At 44.8% G+C, this 12,637-nt stretch overlaps 2 protein-coding genes across 4 annotated transcripts in view; one reads left to right on the forward strand and one right to left on the reverse strand.

Annotated features, from left to right (window-relative positions):
- Nucleotides 1-400: 400 nt before the first annotated feature.
- On the forward strand, nt 401-1,318 carry LOC125970149 (protein FAM180A). Its single transcript, XM_049722172.2, has 3 exons — nt 401-559; nt 767-828; nt 918-1,318. The coding sequence occupies exons 1-3, from the start codon at nt 487-489 to the stop codon at nt 1,260-1,262; spliced, it is 480 nt and encodes a 159-aa protein (XP_049578129.1). The 5' UTR covers nt 401-486; the 3' UTR covers nt 1,263-1,318.
- A 1,225-nt stretch (nt 1,319-2,543) lies between these two features.
- Nucleotides 2,544-12,637, reverse strand: part of LOC125970078 (DNA-binding protein RFX7) — a 13,613-nt gene continuing 3,519 nt past the window's right edge. Inside the window, exons 3-10 of one of the 3 annotated variants that reach the window (XM_049722032.2) lie at nt 10,981-11,066; nt 10,575-10,661; nt 10,360-10,482; nt 10,098-10,218; nt 9,613-9,693; nt 9,323-9,533; nt 8,498-8,793; nt 2,544-8,409 (exon numbers count right to left, since the gene is read on the reverse strand). In XM_049722032.2, coding sequence (XP_049577989.1) covers nt 5,191-8,409; nt 8,498-8,793; nt 9,323-9,533; nt 9,613-9,693; nt 10,098-10,218; nt 10,360-10,482; nt 10,575-10,661; nt 10,981-11,066 — 4,224 coding nt within the window. In that variant the 3' untranslated portion in view covers nt 2,544-5,190. Of the gene's footprint in view, nt 8,410-8,497; nt 8,794-9,322; nt 9,534-9,612; nt 9,694-10,097; nt 10,219-10,359; nt 10,483-10,574; nt 10,662-10,979; nt 11,067-12,637 lie in introns of all 3 variants that reach the window. The other 2 variants (XM_049722033.2, XM_049722034.2) reach the window with 2 other exon arrangements.

Genomic DNA, 12,637 nt, shown 5'->3' on the forward strand with positions numbered 1-12,637 from the left:
TACGTATGTACAAACACGTTTGCTGCTTTGGTTGTGTATACATTTTGTAGAGATCTTTTGTGGAGATGTGGTTTATATGGAAGCTATAAATATTTTTTTCGACGTGAAATAAACCAAACAACTAAAATAATGTGGTTGCATAAGTGTGCAATTAGATAGGTGTTGTTGTAAAATGTGCTATACAAATAAACCCTACAAATGTACTATTATATATATTATATTTGCAAGTAAAACGTCAATAGGTTTTCTTGGCCTCAATTAACTGTGTTAAACCTTCTTCCTTGATTACTTCTGCAGAATTTAAATACTTTGGATCAGAAAGAGCAAGCTCCAAATTATTGCTGTTCCATATTACGGCCATCTGGCTTTGAATTCCTTTTTCCAGGGAGGAAAAAAAAAAGTGGTATTCTGACAGAGTTGCCTGAACTCAGTACGAGACAAGCGAGAAGGGAGAAGGATGCAGTAGTGTCATGTGGAAAATGAAGAATGAAGATGAGAATCCAATTAGGAATTTGGCACCTGGTCATCATGTGGATGAGTTTCGAACGAGCACTACAAGGTAACTTGGAGCATGTTAGAGTTGGACAGATTTTTTTTTTTACATATACAAATGTATGCCAAAACTAACTGACACTTGTAGTTTAATTATCAATGTGATAACGTGACTGCCGTTTAACAATATAAAGTGCAAAGCTTCATGCATGCACCGAATCTTTTTATTCATTTATAATTAATCCAGCAAAGTATTTAGTGTTTTCTGCTCAAGATCCTTCTCCAGGTAAAAATCCAGCTGGCTCGTCAGTTGTTGATGCAAACCTGATGTTCGAGGTACTGTTGCTATACTGGTCTTCAGTGACTATAAATCACAACACTCTGGTTCCATTCAAAACAAGTTGCTTCACAATACCTTCCTGCAGTTTTTGCTGGGAGACGTGGAACTGAACCAGGACAATAACATTGTCCTCCTTGATGAGGAGATGGCATCAATGAGGTCTGGGCGGGCCTTCCTCTCTCAGATCAACGACAACATTCCCAGAAGTCTGAGTTCCATGGAACAGATGGTGGACATGCTGAAGAGTCAGAAGATGCAGCCGCTGACTCAGGATCAGTTTGACACGCTGGTCTTGACCACGGTTTTCTCGGCACACCGGGCTGGTACCGGAAGACCTGAGGAACAAGAGGCCTGGGGTGAAGTGCTCCTGCAGCTCGTAAATATCACAGTGCATGAGCTACGTGGAAGTTATCTCTTCAATTATATGTAGAAAATAACAATGATAAATTGCAATAATAAACAATTCAATTTCATGCAACATTACAATGATCATGCACCCAATTTTCTACAAACACATTTTCACATTTAGATTTACAGTGCCTGCTAATACCAAATGAAATACATTCAAAATGGAAGACGAAAGCTCACGCATGATCCAAAACCTGAAAGAATTGTATTTACCGACAGCAGTCCAATTTGATTAGAAGTTAATGCGGAGTGCTAATGAGGTCACACTGCCCAACATCTGCTCCCAACACCAGTGCCGCTAATTATGAGAAGATATTGACGGCCACTGGTCGGCTGCCTAATTAATTCTGATATTGATCCATGTAGCAACCATGTCTTTTTGACAATGACCCTCCGTATGTCTTGGCCCTCATTCACTGGCGACACAATGGGCTCCAGCTGTGAGATCAGCCACGCACGCACGCACGCACGCACGCACGCACGCACGCACGCACGCACGCACGCACGCACGCACACACGCACGCACGCACGTACACACTTGACGTATTATCTAAAATGTTGCTCTCAGCAAGATCCATGGCTACATTAACCAATTATTTCCCCGACTGTACTTATATCGGTACCAATGATGAGAGCCCAGTGTAATTATATATTGATTAAAGCTAACAATTGATTTAATCATCTAACACCTCATATGTTAATTCTCCTATATGGCTCGGTCAATGAAAATGCCTTTTTTTGCTTACTCAAGAGCTTCTATCTTCTCCTCCAAATCGTTCAGCCCTACTCAGATGTCTGTGAATGATTAAAAATGACATAAAGATTGGTTGTGTGTCTTGGCCTGTAAGGTGAAATAAACCAAAGCAATCATGTGCAATGGTGGCCCGGCTTTCCATACATTTGGTTTATTGATTCCGTATTGACCAGTAGGAAAATGGATGCTAATATTCTTGTGAAATCTGTCGACTCATGTTACCAAATGTTACGGCGTGTGTGTGGAGGTCACGGCTGAGCTCCACGCGATTAAAGCCGAGCTGCTTGGTGATCAATGGGGTTAAGCTCATTAACATGTTATGAATATCACCGGAGCCTGGGAACGCAATGGAGAGGAGGAGCCAGTTGAGCTCCGATCGGTCGAAGCTTGATTCAAGCAGGGAGGAGCACCCGGTGACCTCAAGGGTCATCAAAAGCACTGTGATGAACTCTGACCTTATACTAAGAGGCGGATGGAGAGGTTTGATTATTATCACACTGGCTGGCTACATCATGGCCGTAGCAAAAATCAACATCCCTCAAAACCTCATCATTCTTTAAAAAAAGTTTATTGGCTTTTAAAACCACTTTAAAAATCTCACCAGTGAGTACTTTCCATTGAAAAAAAAAAAGAAACAATGCGTTTGCAATATTAACAAGCTACTGTACATTAAGCAGTACACCAGACAACATCACAGAGGAGGGTAATTTTTTTTTTTTCTTCTACTGGTAGAAATGAATTAAAGAGTCAAACAGAGTTGGAGCCGGGGGTCAGTCAAGGATAAAATTACTGCTTGATGGAGCTCAGAAGAGGTGTATTTCCTTCAATAAGAATTCAAATATCAGTGCCTTTAAGGGAAAAAGAAAATACAAGAACATGTCTTCACAACTAAACTTTGAGACATATGTATTAAAAAAAATAGCATTAAAACAGTCATTAATGTAAAACAACAGTTAACTTAGTAAACAACAAACAAGAGAAGTAGCTAACAAAACTGGCACCGCCTGTCTGGTTAACAGAACCTGCCCACATCACAGCAGACAGCGGTCACATACAAAGTACAACAAAAGACGTCACACATGCGTGCGTACAATCATTTATCAACACAATGATGAGCACGTAGGTTTTTAAAGGTTACTCCCACCCTCCCTTCGATGCTTCATATTCTCATGTATGAGAATGCGTAAGAAATGTGTATCTCACTGAGATTAAAGCACATTTTTTTGCTACAAGACAGTCATTTTCTGACAGTTAATTTCCTTACCTTGTCATTAAAAAAAAAAAAGTGTTTTTTTCAATGTTGCGGGCGTCCATCATTACATTTGTCCATTAAGACGTGGCAAAGGCGTGTGTTGTAAAAATTTAGTGCAATAATGACAACCTCCAAAGTTTGTTGAAACATGAGTGAATGTTTTTTCTTATCCAGTGTCTGCCGAACAGCTCAGTCGCAAACAAATGTTTTGCAACTGACTAACAGTATCACAATTTTTTTATTTTCCTCCCCCTCCTTATTCAAAAGCACACACCCTTTCTGCTTCTCCTCAAAAAAGGCAAATAAAATCAGCAAGCGAAGACCAGACAGCATTACTTTTACGACACTCTAAGCATGAAATGTAACACACAACATACAGTATCTTGCCGGCTATAAGCTTTTTTTTTTTCTTCTTTTGAAATGACACATACTATAATAATGGCCTTAATATAGTGTCCGGATACATCAAATCTCTATGTAGTTATTCTATTTACAAATGGAGCTTAAACATGACTTGTACGACATTGACAATTGGCAAAAACTCAAGTAAGCCTCCTACTGTATCACGTAGTAGCGATGTTTTCAACATGCTTTTTGCGAGTTACTTGTTGTCTTGTGACCATTTGGCTAATATACATACTGTACATAGAATTGATCTAACTTAATGCTTTTTTTCCTTCAATGCAACAAAGGCTTTCTTTCCATATACTCAATGCTGCTGATTTGAACTATGTAACCACTAGGAGTGTAATAATCTCTTTTCCAAATCTTTGGTATGGAAATAAGGCTGGATCGCACATTTCATTCCAGATGACATCAATTTGTGATTCTTTCCTCTTTTGTCACTAAGCCTTCTCCAAACCATTGATTTTTTTCTTCTTTTTAATCCATGCAAAAAACTAACAACATGAAAACCTAATGACGTAAAAGCGTGCCTGCCATTGGTTCTGTGACGCTATATTAAATTCCTCTAAATGCAGTAAGGTCACGCACAGTGCAATCGCTAGCCTGTACAAAAAAAAAAAATCATCTATGCCGTTAATACTGCAAAACAAACAGATGAAGGAATAGTGGTTAAAATATTAAGAGTAACAGCTGCCTTGATATGACAAAGACGCTCTGGATGGTTCTATCTTAACGTTAGTCTATGTACAGTCTCTCAAAAGATGGCATAAAGCCTTGGACATAAGGAATAAGGCAGCCAGTCGTTGATTCCTTTCAATATTTAGTCCGACGAGTGGTCTGGAATCCCATGGTGTCCCTACTGTTTCATTTACTCCCGTTTTAGAAGTTACTCAACAGTATGACGTTTTTAAGAAAGAAACATGTCGACAATGCTCAAGCGTCAATCAGTTCTCCGCTGATTTGGTTTATGATAAAGTAGAAAGAATTTGTCAAAAATTCAGCACCTGGCAGCTTGAGTCGCTACCATTTTTAATATTTTGATATGGCGGGAAAAAACCTCCAACAAGCGACACTACCGCCGTATTATCTACATTTGGTTAAACTGTATACAAGCGATGATTTTTGGTGATGTCATATTGTGTCAAATCTCCTATCGCTCTCACTTGCACGTGTTTGTTCAATATTGCATCGTTGGGTTTGTTTTAACATGGAAGATGTATTTTTGTCTAAATGCTCACTCATTACTGCATGCTGAGCCATTAAAATCATTTTTCTTTATTTCCAACACTTAAATTTCTGATTGTAGACACCGGGGGAGGCGGGAAATGGGAAAGGTTAACGGAACACCGGAAGGAGAGAGAGAGGAAGAGAGAGAGAGAGAGTGAGAGAGAAAAGCCTGGCACTTTTTTTTTTAACAGAACCAACGACAAAAGTCCAGATGAGTCCCAACGAACTGTCGTTTCAAAAACGGATATACTAGATACGCACCAAACGAACGAGCGACACGGAACAGAAGTGTTAGAGAATCAACGGTAAAGATCAGCCCAGCATCTCAACGGTAGTGGGCTGGTCTTTGCTCTCCAGCCAGTCGAAGCCGGAGTTCACAGTATCACTGCATATCTGCTGAAATAGCGGGTCGTTCTTCAGTTCTTCCAGTGTTGAGTCTTCATATTGTTCCTGCTGCTGGTTGGGGTCAAAGAGCAGATTGGGGTCCAAGGTGTTAAGGTCAGTGATGCTACTGGACAGATCTGTGGTCAGTCGGATGTCGTTTGAAAAGTCGGACGCCACCGCGTTAAGTTCCGAAGCCACCTGGCCCACCAGCTGCGAGCTGGGGTTGAGGGTATCGTCCCCCAGCAAGTCCTTGACGGTGTTGTTGAAGTCCAGCTGCTGCTGCTCGTCCTCCGCCTCCTGCTGCGTCTGCACAATCTCTTGAAGCTGCTGTTGCTGGTCCGGCTCAACGGCGCCCTCTTGTGCTTGGCCGTCAACGGCCGAGAAGCTCACTTGCTTCCCGCTGGCGTTGGCGAGGTAGCCGTGCTGCTGGAGCTCAAAGGCGGCCGGGCCGGAGGACTGGTGCGACGTCCCCACGGCGAAGGCCGGAGTGGTTTCCAGGATTTGCGTAAGATTCATGCGTGCCGTGTAGTTAGACGGGAGGTTGTTCACCCCCAACCCGCGGACAGACTCGTCCCCGTCCGCCTCCATCTTGCTGAGAAGGACGTTGGTGATTTTGGTGGTGTTACTGGAGCCCTGCACGGGCAACAACTCGCTCTGCATCATGATGTTCAGAGGAACGGACTGGCTGCGTTGGACCATGCTGTGGACAGAACCGGCAGACTGGCTGTTAGGCAGGATGCTGAGCACTTCGGAGGTGATGTTAAAGGGCGAGACGACGGTGAGGGCGGCGCTGGCGGCGGCGGTGGTGGTCTGAGGGCCCGTGTTGCCGCTGGAGTTCCTCTGGCGGACGGCGGGGCTGACGCTGCGGCAGCGGAAAGTACCGGACGCCGAGGAGCTCGGCGTCTTGTTGTCCAGCGGGGCCGGCACGGCGAAGCTCTCTTGTTTTGTGGGCGTGGTCGCAGTGGTTACTTGCTGCTGCACGGGGGAGATCGGCGCCAAAGAGCCAAAATGAGTCGAATCCGGCCTGGACTGAGCTTGAAAGGACTGGCCGGGAATGGCGAAAGCATGCGGTTTACGAAACTGGTCATCAACCAGGTCTTGGTAGCTAGGCAGGAGGCCGATGCTGTGGTTGGACAAAGGTCCGGCTGAATTGCTGTTGTAGCGGTTATTGATCCATTCCAGTTTGGCCTTGTCGGGGTGTGTCGCCATGGGCCTCTGCATGGGCTTCACCGGGCTGCTGGAGACGATACTGGCGTCGTGGTAAGCAGTGATGCTGGAGTTGATGGGCGTGAAGGCAAAAGGATTCCTGCACTCCACCGGGCTCGGGGGGACGCTGCTGCTGCAGTTGGACAGCGGCGTGCTTATTGGGGTGTGGCGACCTAGCGCGCCGTCCACGGGGGTGATAGGTGCCATGCGGGAGCACGGGCTCTCTCTGGTCAAGCTGTGGCTGAGGGTCATCTCAGAGGTAGGGGTAGGCGTCGGGGTTGGCGTGGGAGTCGGCGTGGGAGTTTGGACCGGAGTGGTGCTGCTGTGGGTGGAGTGGTAGAAAGCCGTGCCAGCCTGGTGAGCGTTGAGCGCCGAGTTTTGGTTGCTGGCCGGCTGGCCTTGGAGAGAAACGTCGACGCAGCTGCCAAAGAGACTCTTCAGCTTCATCTGCTCCTCCATCTGGACCAGCTCCTCCACGATACTGTCCTGCGTCATGTCGTCGTCGTTGAACGGGAAGTAGTCCATGTTGGGTTGAGCACCGGAAAAGTCAACCATCTCCTGCGCCAGGGCCAGCTGGCCTGGCGTGTCCAAGGGTTGGGCTATGAGAGAAAGCTGCTCTGTCACGGCTTGCTTGTGTTCCGCTGAGATCTGCGAGTGTTTCCGGAGCTCATCCAGCTGACCCTCTTCCCATATTGTGCTATTTAGTTCGCTCATCACAGCGGCATTGTGTGCTCCTGAGTTGTTTGGGATGGCACGTGTGTCCGCAGTGATCTGCTGCAAAAAGACCTGGTCCGACATCCCTGCCGCTTCGCCGCTAACCTCGGCGTCCTGTTTCACCATCAGCGCCTGCGGTTTGACAAGAGTCGGGGAGCCCCGGATGTGCGCGATGGGCGAGTCCGAAAGCGCGAGGATCTGCGTCGGGCCGACCGAGACGGGTTTCGCCGTCACTTTGCACGGGGCGCTTTCCGGTCGGGCTGGAGTTCCCGGTCGCGGGATCCTCTTCACTGCGGCACTGATTCCAGGTTTGGGATTGTCAACTGCAGCAGCAGGTAGCTGCTGAGATATAAAAACTCTCTTTACAGGAATAACATGAGACTCTCCGGTCGGGCCTGTGCGCTTTCTGGGACTCTTGACATCGATGCAAGAGTCTTTTGAAGCCGGAATACTGATGGAGGAACCGCTGGTTGACATGTTGCCGGCTGAGTTGTGATTATCAACAGTCAAGTACAAGGTGTTGTCAAGGCAGTTACTGTTATTGCTGTCCTGAATCCCAGCTACAGCTACCGAAGTGGAAAGGGATACAGAGTCGCTCCTCATCCGCAAGACCTTGTCGGGTCCTGGAGAGCACTTAACAGGGAAGCTTGGCTCACTGGCAGCCCTGAACTTTGCCACTCTTTCCTCACTAGCGGCCATTGCAGTCTTCTCCGCACTGTTATAGGTTGCAGCTTCGGACGCCTTGATGTCAGCGGAGGAGGTCAAACCCGAGGCGACGGCTCTGACCGCGGCGGTCAGACTCGCACCTTGTGACTCATCTAAGGCGGAAGTGGGGCCCATCCCGGCCGAGGCGGAGCGTACGACGGTGCTGCTGCTGGTGGTGGTGCCGCTGCTGCTAGGAGCTAACGCGATGGCCGTCATTTTGACCACGTTGACTGAGCTGACGTGTGGAGTGGGCATCACAGTTTTGATGGGGCTGTTGGTTATGAGCAGGGTGGGAGGGGACCGAAGTGTGATGGCACTGGTGGCCGAGGGCTTGGGCAAGATTTGAGCGTACCGGGTGCTGTGCCGCGCCAAGCGGTCCCCCACGGGACTTGCTGGGATATTCTGTGGCGTTTTGGAGGACTGCTTAAGTGACTGCGTGACCACTAAGTTCACAGGCAACACTTTTCCCTCCGTTGTTCCGACAGGACTCGGGGAAGTCATTAGCTGCCTGCTTCTCTGTACCTGGAAGAAAAACAAAACACAGTGCTAGCTTAACTCACTGAGATTTTGCAGTCAGAATGGTTCTGATCCTCCCCCAACGGTTACCTACCGTGACTGGGCTGGGCACAGCTGCTACTACGATGCCTATGGTGGGCTGAGGGGACAGCAAAGCAGGGCTGCCGCAGGGGATGCTCGGGCCGGGGGTGCTGGCCTCCGTTCTTTTGACTTGCGCATCGTTTGGTAAAGGAGAGTGGAGCTTCTGCTCTTGCTGCTTCTTCTGGATCTTTCGCTGCAGTTGCTGCTTTGCGTCCACAGAGGGTGAGGGCAGCGTCTTCACCTGGGGCTGGAAGGAGTTGGCCTCGGCCGTGGGCACAAACGCAGAGGCGGGTGTTGGTGTCTTCATGCCTGGCAAAAAAAAAAGTCAAGTTTGAAAAATTACAAACAAATCATCCTTCACAGTCTCATGAAAATGATGTCACAGTTGCTCAGGTTACAACCAATCACAACTAACATAGTGAATGTCATGTGACCAAGCTCTTTAAAAAAAAAAAAAAGAAAAAGGACAGACCTGAGGAGCTGTGACGTCATTTTCAATCAAAATCAAGTGGCGACAGCGAACTCTATCGTGTAGTGCAGATTACTAATGCATGACTGCCCCCTAGAGGTTAAATGCTATAAACCGTTTTGAATGACATTAAATCTGGGAGGAACACAAAGAATCAAGTGTTTGAAAACACAAAACATGCAAAAAAATTACTGTATGTCTGTATGTATTGTTCTTACGTTATCTATGTGAAAAATCAATTCATCATCAGTTTTTGTTGTTAAACCCCACATACAAGTAATTACTCCAACTAAAACTGAACCATGGCATTTAAAAACTGTGATAAAGTACGATTCTAACTTGTTTCTTTGCAAGCCAGCTCATCCATACCTGTTGTGGGCGTTCCCGTCATAACAGTGAGCGCAGCCATGGACTTGGTACCGATATAGTGGCTATTCAGCAGGAAACGCGCCAGTTCCTCTACGTTGTCAAACTGACGACTCAAGACCTTCTGGGCCCACTCGCAAACCAAACCGCAGGCCGCGGACCTCATTTCATCCTCAGCACTCGGCGACTGTCCGGCTGGCTCCATCAGTTCACACTGAAATGGAAGCAGAGCAGACAGCAAGTGAGTGAAGGAACATGTCACGCTCTTTGGGCGTTAATACACAAGAACATACCCCGTCGCCTGATTTCTGCAGATCCAAGTTGGGTAATGACGGCATGTGAACAAAAGCTTTCTTTCTTAACCCACTATAACAATATGTTGGAAGGAGTTAAGGTTGATGTGATTTTTGCCATGAATTCTATTCTCCATTCTGCCTCTAAAATAGAAAACTGGAGCCAGAAAAACAGTGGTTAGTGGTAAGTTGTTGGCGCCCTCAGGTGGTAAAACTATATAACGACGTCATGGTTTTGTTACTTGCCACTAAATCACTACTAATTCATCTGAAAAAAAATCTGATTCCTTTTTTTTTAAACTTCCGGTGCTGGATGAGCAGCAGCTTTGTTTTTTGTTTTTTTTAACTCCTACTGGCTGCTGTGTACTAGAATTTCCCATGTGGGTCTAAAAAAGGAATATCTTATTTTACCTTAATCCTGAAATGTAACTAATCTATTTGGAAACAGTTCTCAAACAAATTTTTCGGGAAAATTGTTGAAAAGGATATTTGGATTTTCCTCTCATCCCGAGTCGACGTGCCTTCATATTGGGAAAGACATTCTTCATGATCTTCCCAAAGTCTGCTGCACTCAATGGATTGTAGCCGAGATTGTCACAATAGCTCCTGCAAAAGATCAAGCGCAATACATTCAGGGAGTATTTCATTTTGTTTATTCATTTATTATACACTTAACGTTGGAGTTGCTGCAGTAAGGAAATGTTGCTGATCTTAGGAATTTTTTGCAATCCTCAAAACCACACTCACTTGTATTCATCATACACTTCCTGTTTGGGGAGGGACGTCTCCGGGTGCTCTTCTAGGTGATTCCGTATCCAGTTGAACGCATACATTTGCTGAGTGCGACTCGATGACATGGAACTCTGCTCGCTGCCGTGGTGCGAGAGAAAAAAGCAAAAGATGGTGAGGTGGTGTCCTCCACTGGGCCGCATCATTTCTTGTTAAAACAGAAACTTGAATACCATAATCCAGGAGTGGACGACCCCCTCTCATTCTCAGTCCAATTGGGCACAATTTGGGGGTTGGGGTGATGAATAGATATGGGGAAACAAATGAAACACAGACAGCTAGGTATAGCAAAAGTCTACATTGATCAATGTTTTGGTTAACAACACAGCTGGCATGAACGTGGGATCAGATCACCCCCAACAATATCACTAAGCAGATCAGAAAAAAAAAAAAAAAGACTTGAAATTTCTCTTTCCAATTTTTGGAGCATCTGAGATGTAGCAGAGGATTTTTTAGACACGGAATGAGACAATAGTGGCAAATAAAAGTCATTGTGAACCAAGCGGACGAGAGGAAGCATCAGTGAGAAAAACGGAAACCTTGATCCGCGTGTGCTTGTTTGTGACAAACAAGGAGTACCTTTTATCATTGCCGCTGCTGGGACCAGAAGGCAACTTAAGGTAGAGGTAGAGCTTTTCGATGTCTGTAAACTTCTCAACATCTTGCTGTGAAAAAAAATAGCAAAAAGACAGAGCTGATGAGATGTACTGAATGAATCAACTTTGGAACAAGAGCTGGGCATGGAAGCTGTGTGTTATTTTAACGCAATTTGGCATCACTGTGCTAACAAATCCTGAAAATTTGAATTCCTGTTTCTCAAATGATTTGAAGGAATTTTGAAATTGTGATATATACACACGAACAGCAACATGAAGTTTGCACTGGCCTGTCATCTAACAAGAATCACAAATTATGTCCATTTGTTAACACACATTTAGCTTAAAAAAAAACAAAACATTTTGATTGTGTAATTCAATCCAATTCCACTAATCTACAAAACTGTTATAATAAGCAAATACCCATTAAAACAATGAAATGACCTATTTCTCGCTACTTCAGTTCTGTCAGTAGTTTCCGTGGGGGTGTGCAAAACGAATTGAGAGCTCATTCATGTTTGCCAAAAAAGCTCAGCTAATGAACAGGTTTGAATCTGCGCGACACCATTTTTTAATGTGCTCTGTCACTTATTGAGCCACTATTTGTCAAGCTTAAGGATAATGACTGTTTTTTTTTTTTAAACTTCCAAAGGCGGTTTAAAGTGATATAAAGCCTCTGGAGCACAATTTGTGCTGTCTGTGCTTAACGAGGACTCATCCAGCCAACCTGAATCTGTCAAACGCCTAACATCCTCGTCGGGTTCAACAACAGCCTCCTTAAATAAAATAGACAAATACCTTCTTAGGGAGCTTTGATATGACAGCATGTTCTGTTTGTGTTATAGTCTGCTCAATTCACAACAAACCATGCTGAGGTAATTATACACATTGAAGGTTGTTCTTTAAAATATTTTAAGATTGCATATTTGATTTTGTTGAAGACTTGCGCAACATTTTTAGTATGTTTTGTAAGCTGTAGGGCTGAATGATTAAAAAAAAAAAATCCCCTAAATCTCACAATTGTGATTTATCCTGCAATAATTTTTAAAGGTCCTCTTCCCATGTATTTTTTTTTTAATAAAATACAGAACAACCTAAATTAAGCATTTGTTTGTTTGTTTGTTTTTTCCAGATAACCTTTGTGATTTTAAAATTGCATTCTATTACATTAAAATTGTTCAATTCTTCAGCAAAACGTGGAACCTCAAAAGCGCCTGATGTCGTGGGACTTGAGACATCCTCCGTCTGTGCTGTGCTTTTTCTTTTTTTAACAACACTCCAAGGAGTAGCCTCATTAAGTTTAATGCATTAAGACTGAAATGTTGTCAATACAAGGGGACTTATTATGTAAAATGGACTTTTTAATGGATTGTAAACTAATAGTTGGGTCTCCACCCATCCATCAAGCGTGAAATTAAACAACCCAGTAAATCTTTTGTTGTCTGCCTATTTCCGAAAATGTGCCTGCCTGCGAGTGCAACTCGCTCCATTTTTGCATCACCATTACGTAACTGGGGCTAATTTAGAAATAATCAACCTCACAGCAAATCTTTCACGGCAGACAATAAGGTGCTCTAAAACGGCCACGCTAGTAGTAGCTAGCGAGCTAGCTTGCTAACTGCACACTGCAATTTCACTGG

The sequence above is a fragment of the Syngnathus scovelli genome, chromosome 6 (genome assembly GCF_024217435.2).
Source record: "Syngnathus scovelli strain Florida chromosome 6, RoL_Ssco_1.2, whole genome shotgun sequence".
NCBI lineage: Eukaryota > Metazoa > Chordata > Actinopteri > Syngnathiformes > Syngnathidae > Syngnathus > Syngnathus scovelli.

Bases quoted from the DNA above. Each gene is read 5' to 3' on its own strand.
- LOC125970149 (XM_049722172.2), top strand. From the start codon at position 487: ATGAAGATGAGAATCCAATTAGGAATTTGGCACCTGGTCATCATGTGG. The intron at 560-766 runs GTAACTTGGAGC...TTTCTGCTCAAG, and splicing joins TTTCGAACGAGCACTACAAG to ATCCTTCTCCAGGTAAAAAT. The intron at 829-917 runs GTACTGTTGCTA...ACCTTCCTGCAG, and splicing joins ATGCAAACCTGATGTTCGAG to TTTTTGCTGGGAGACGTGGA.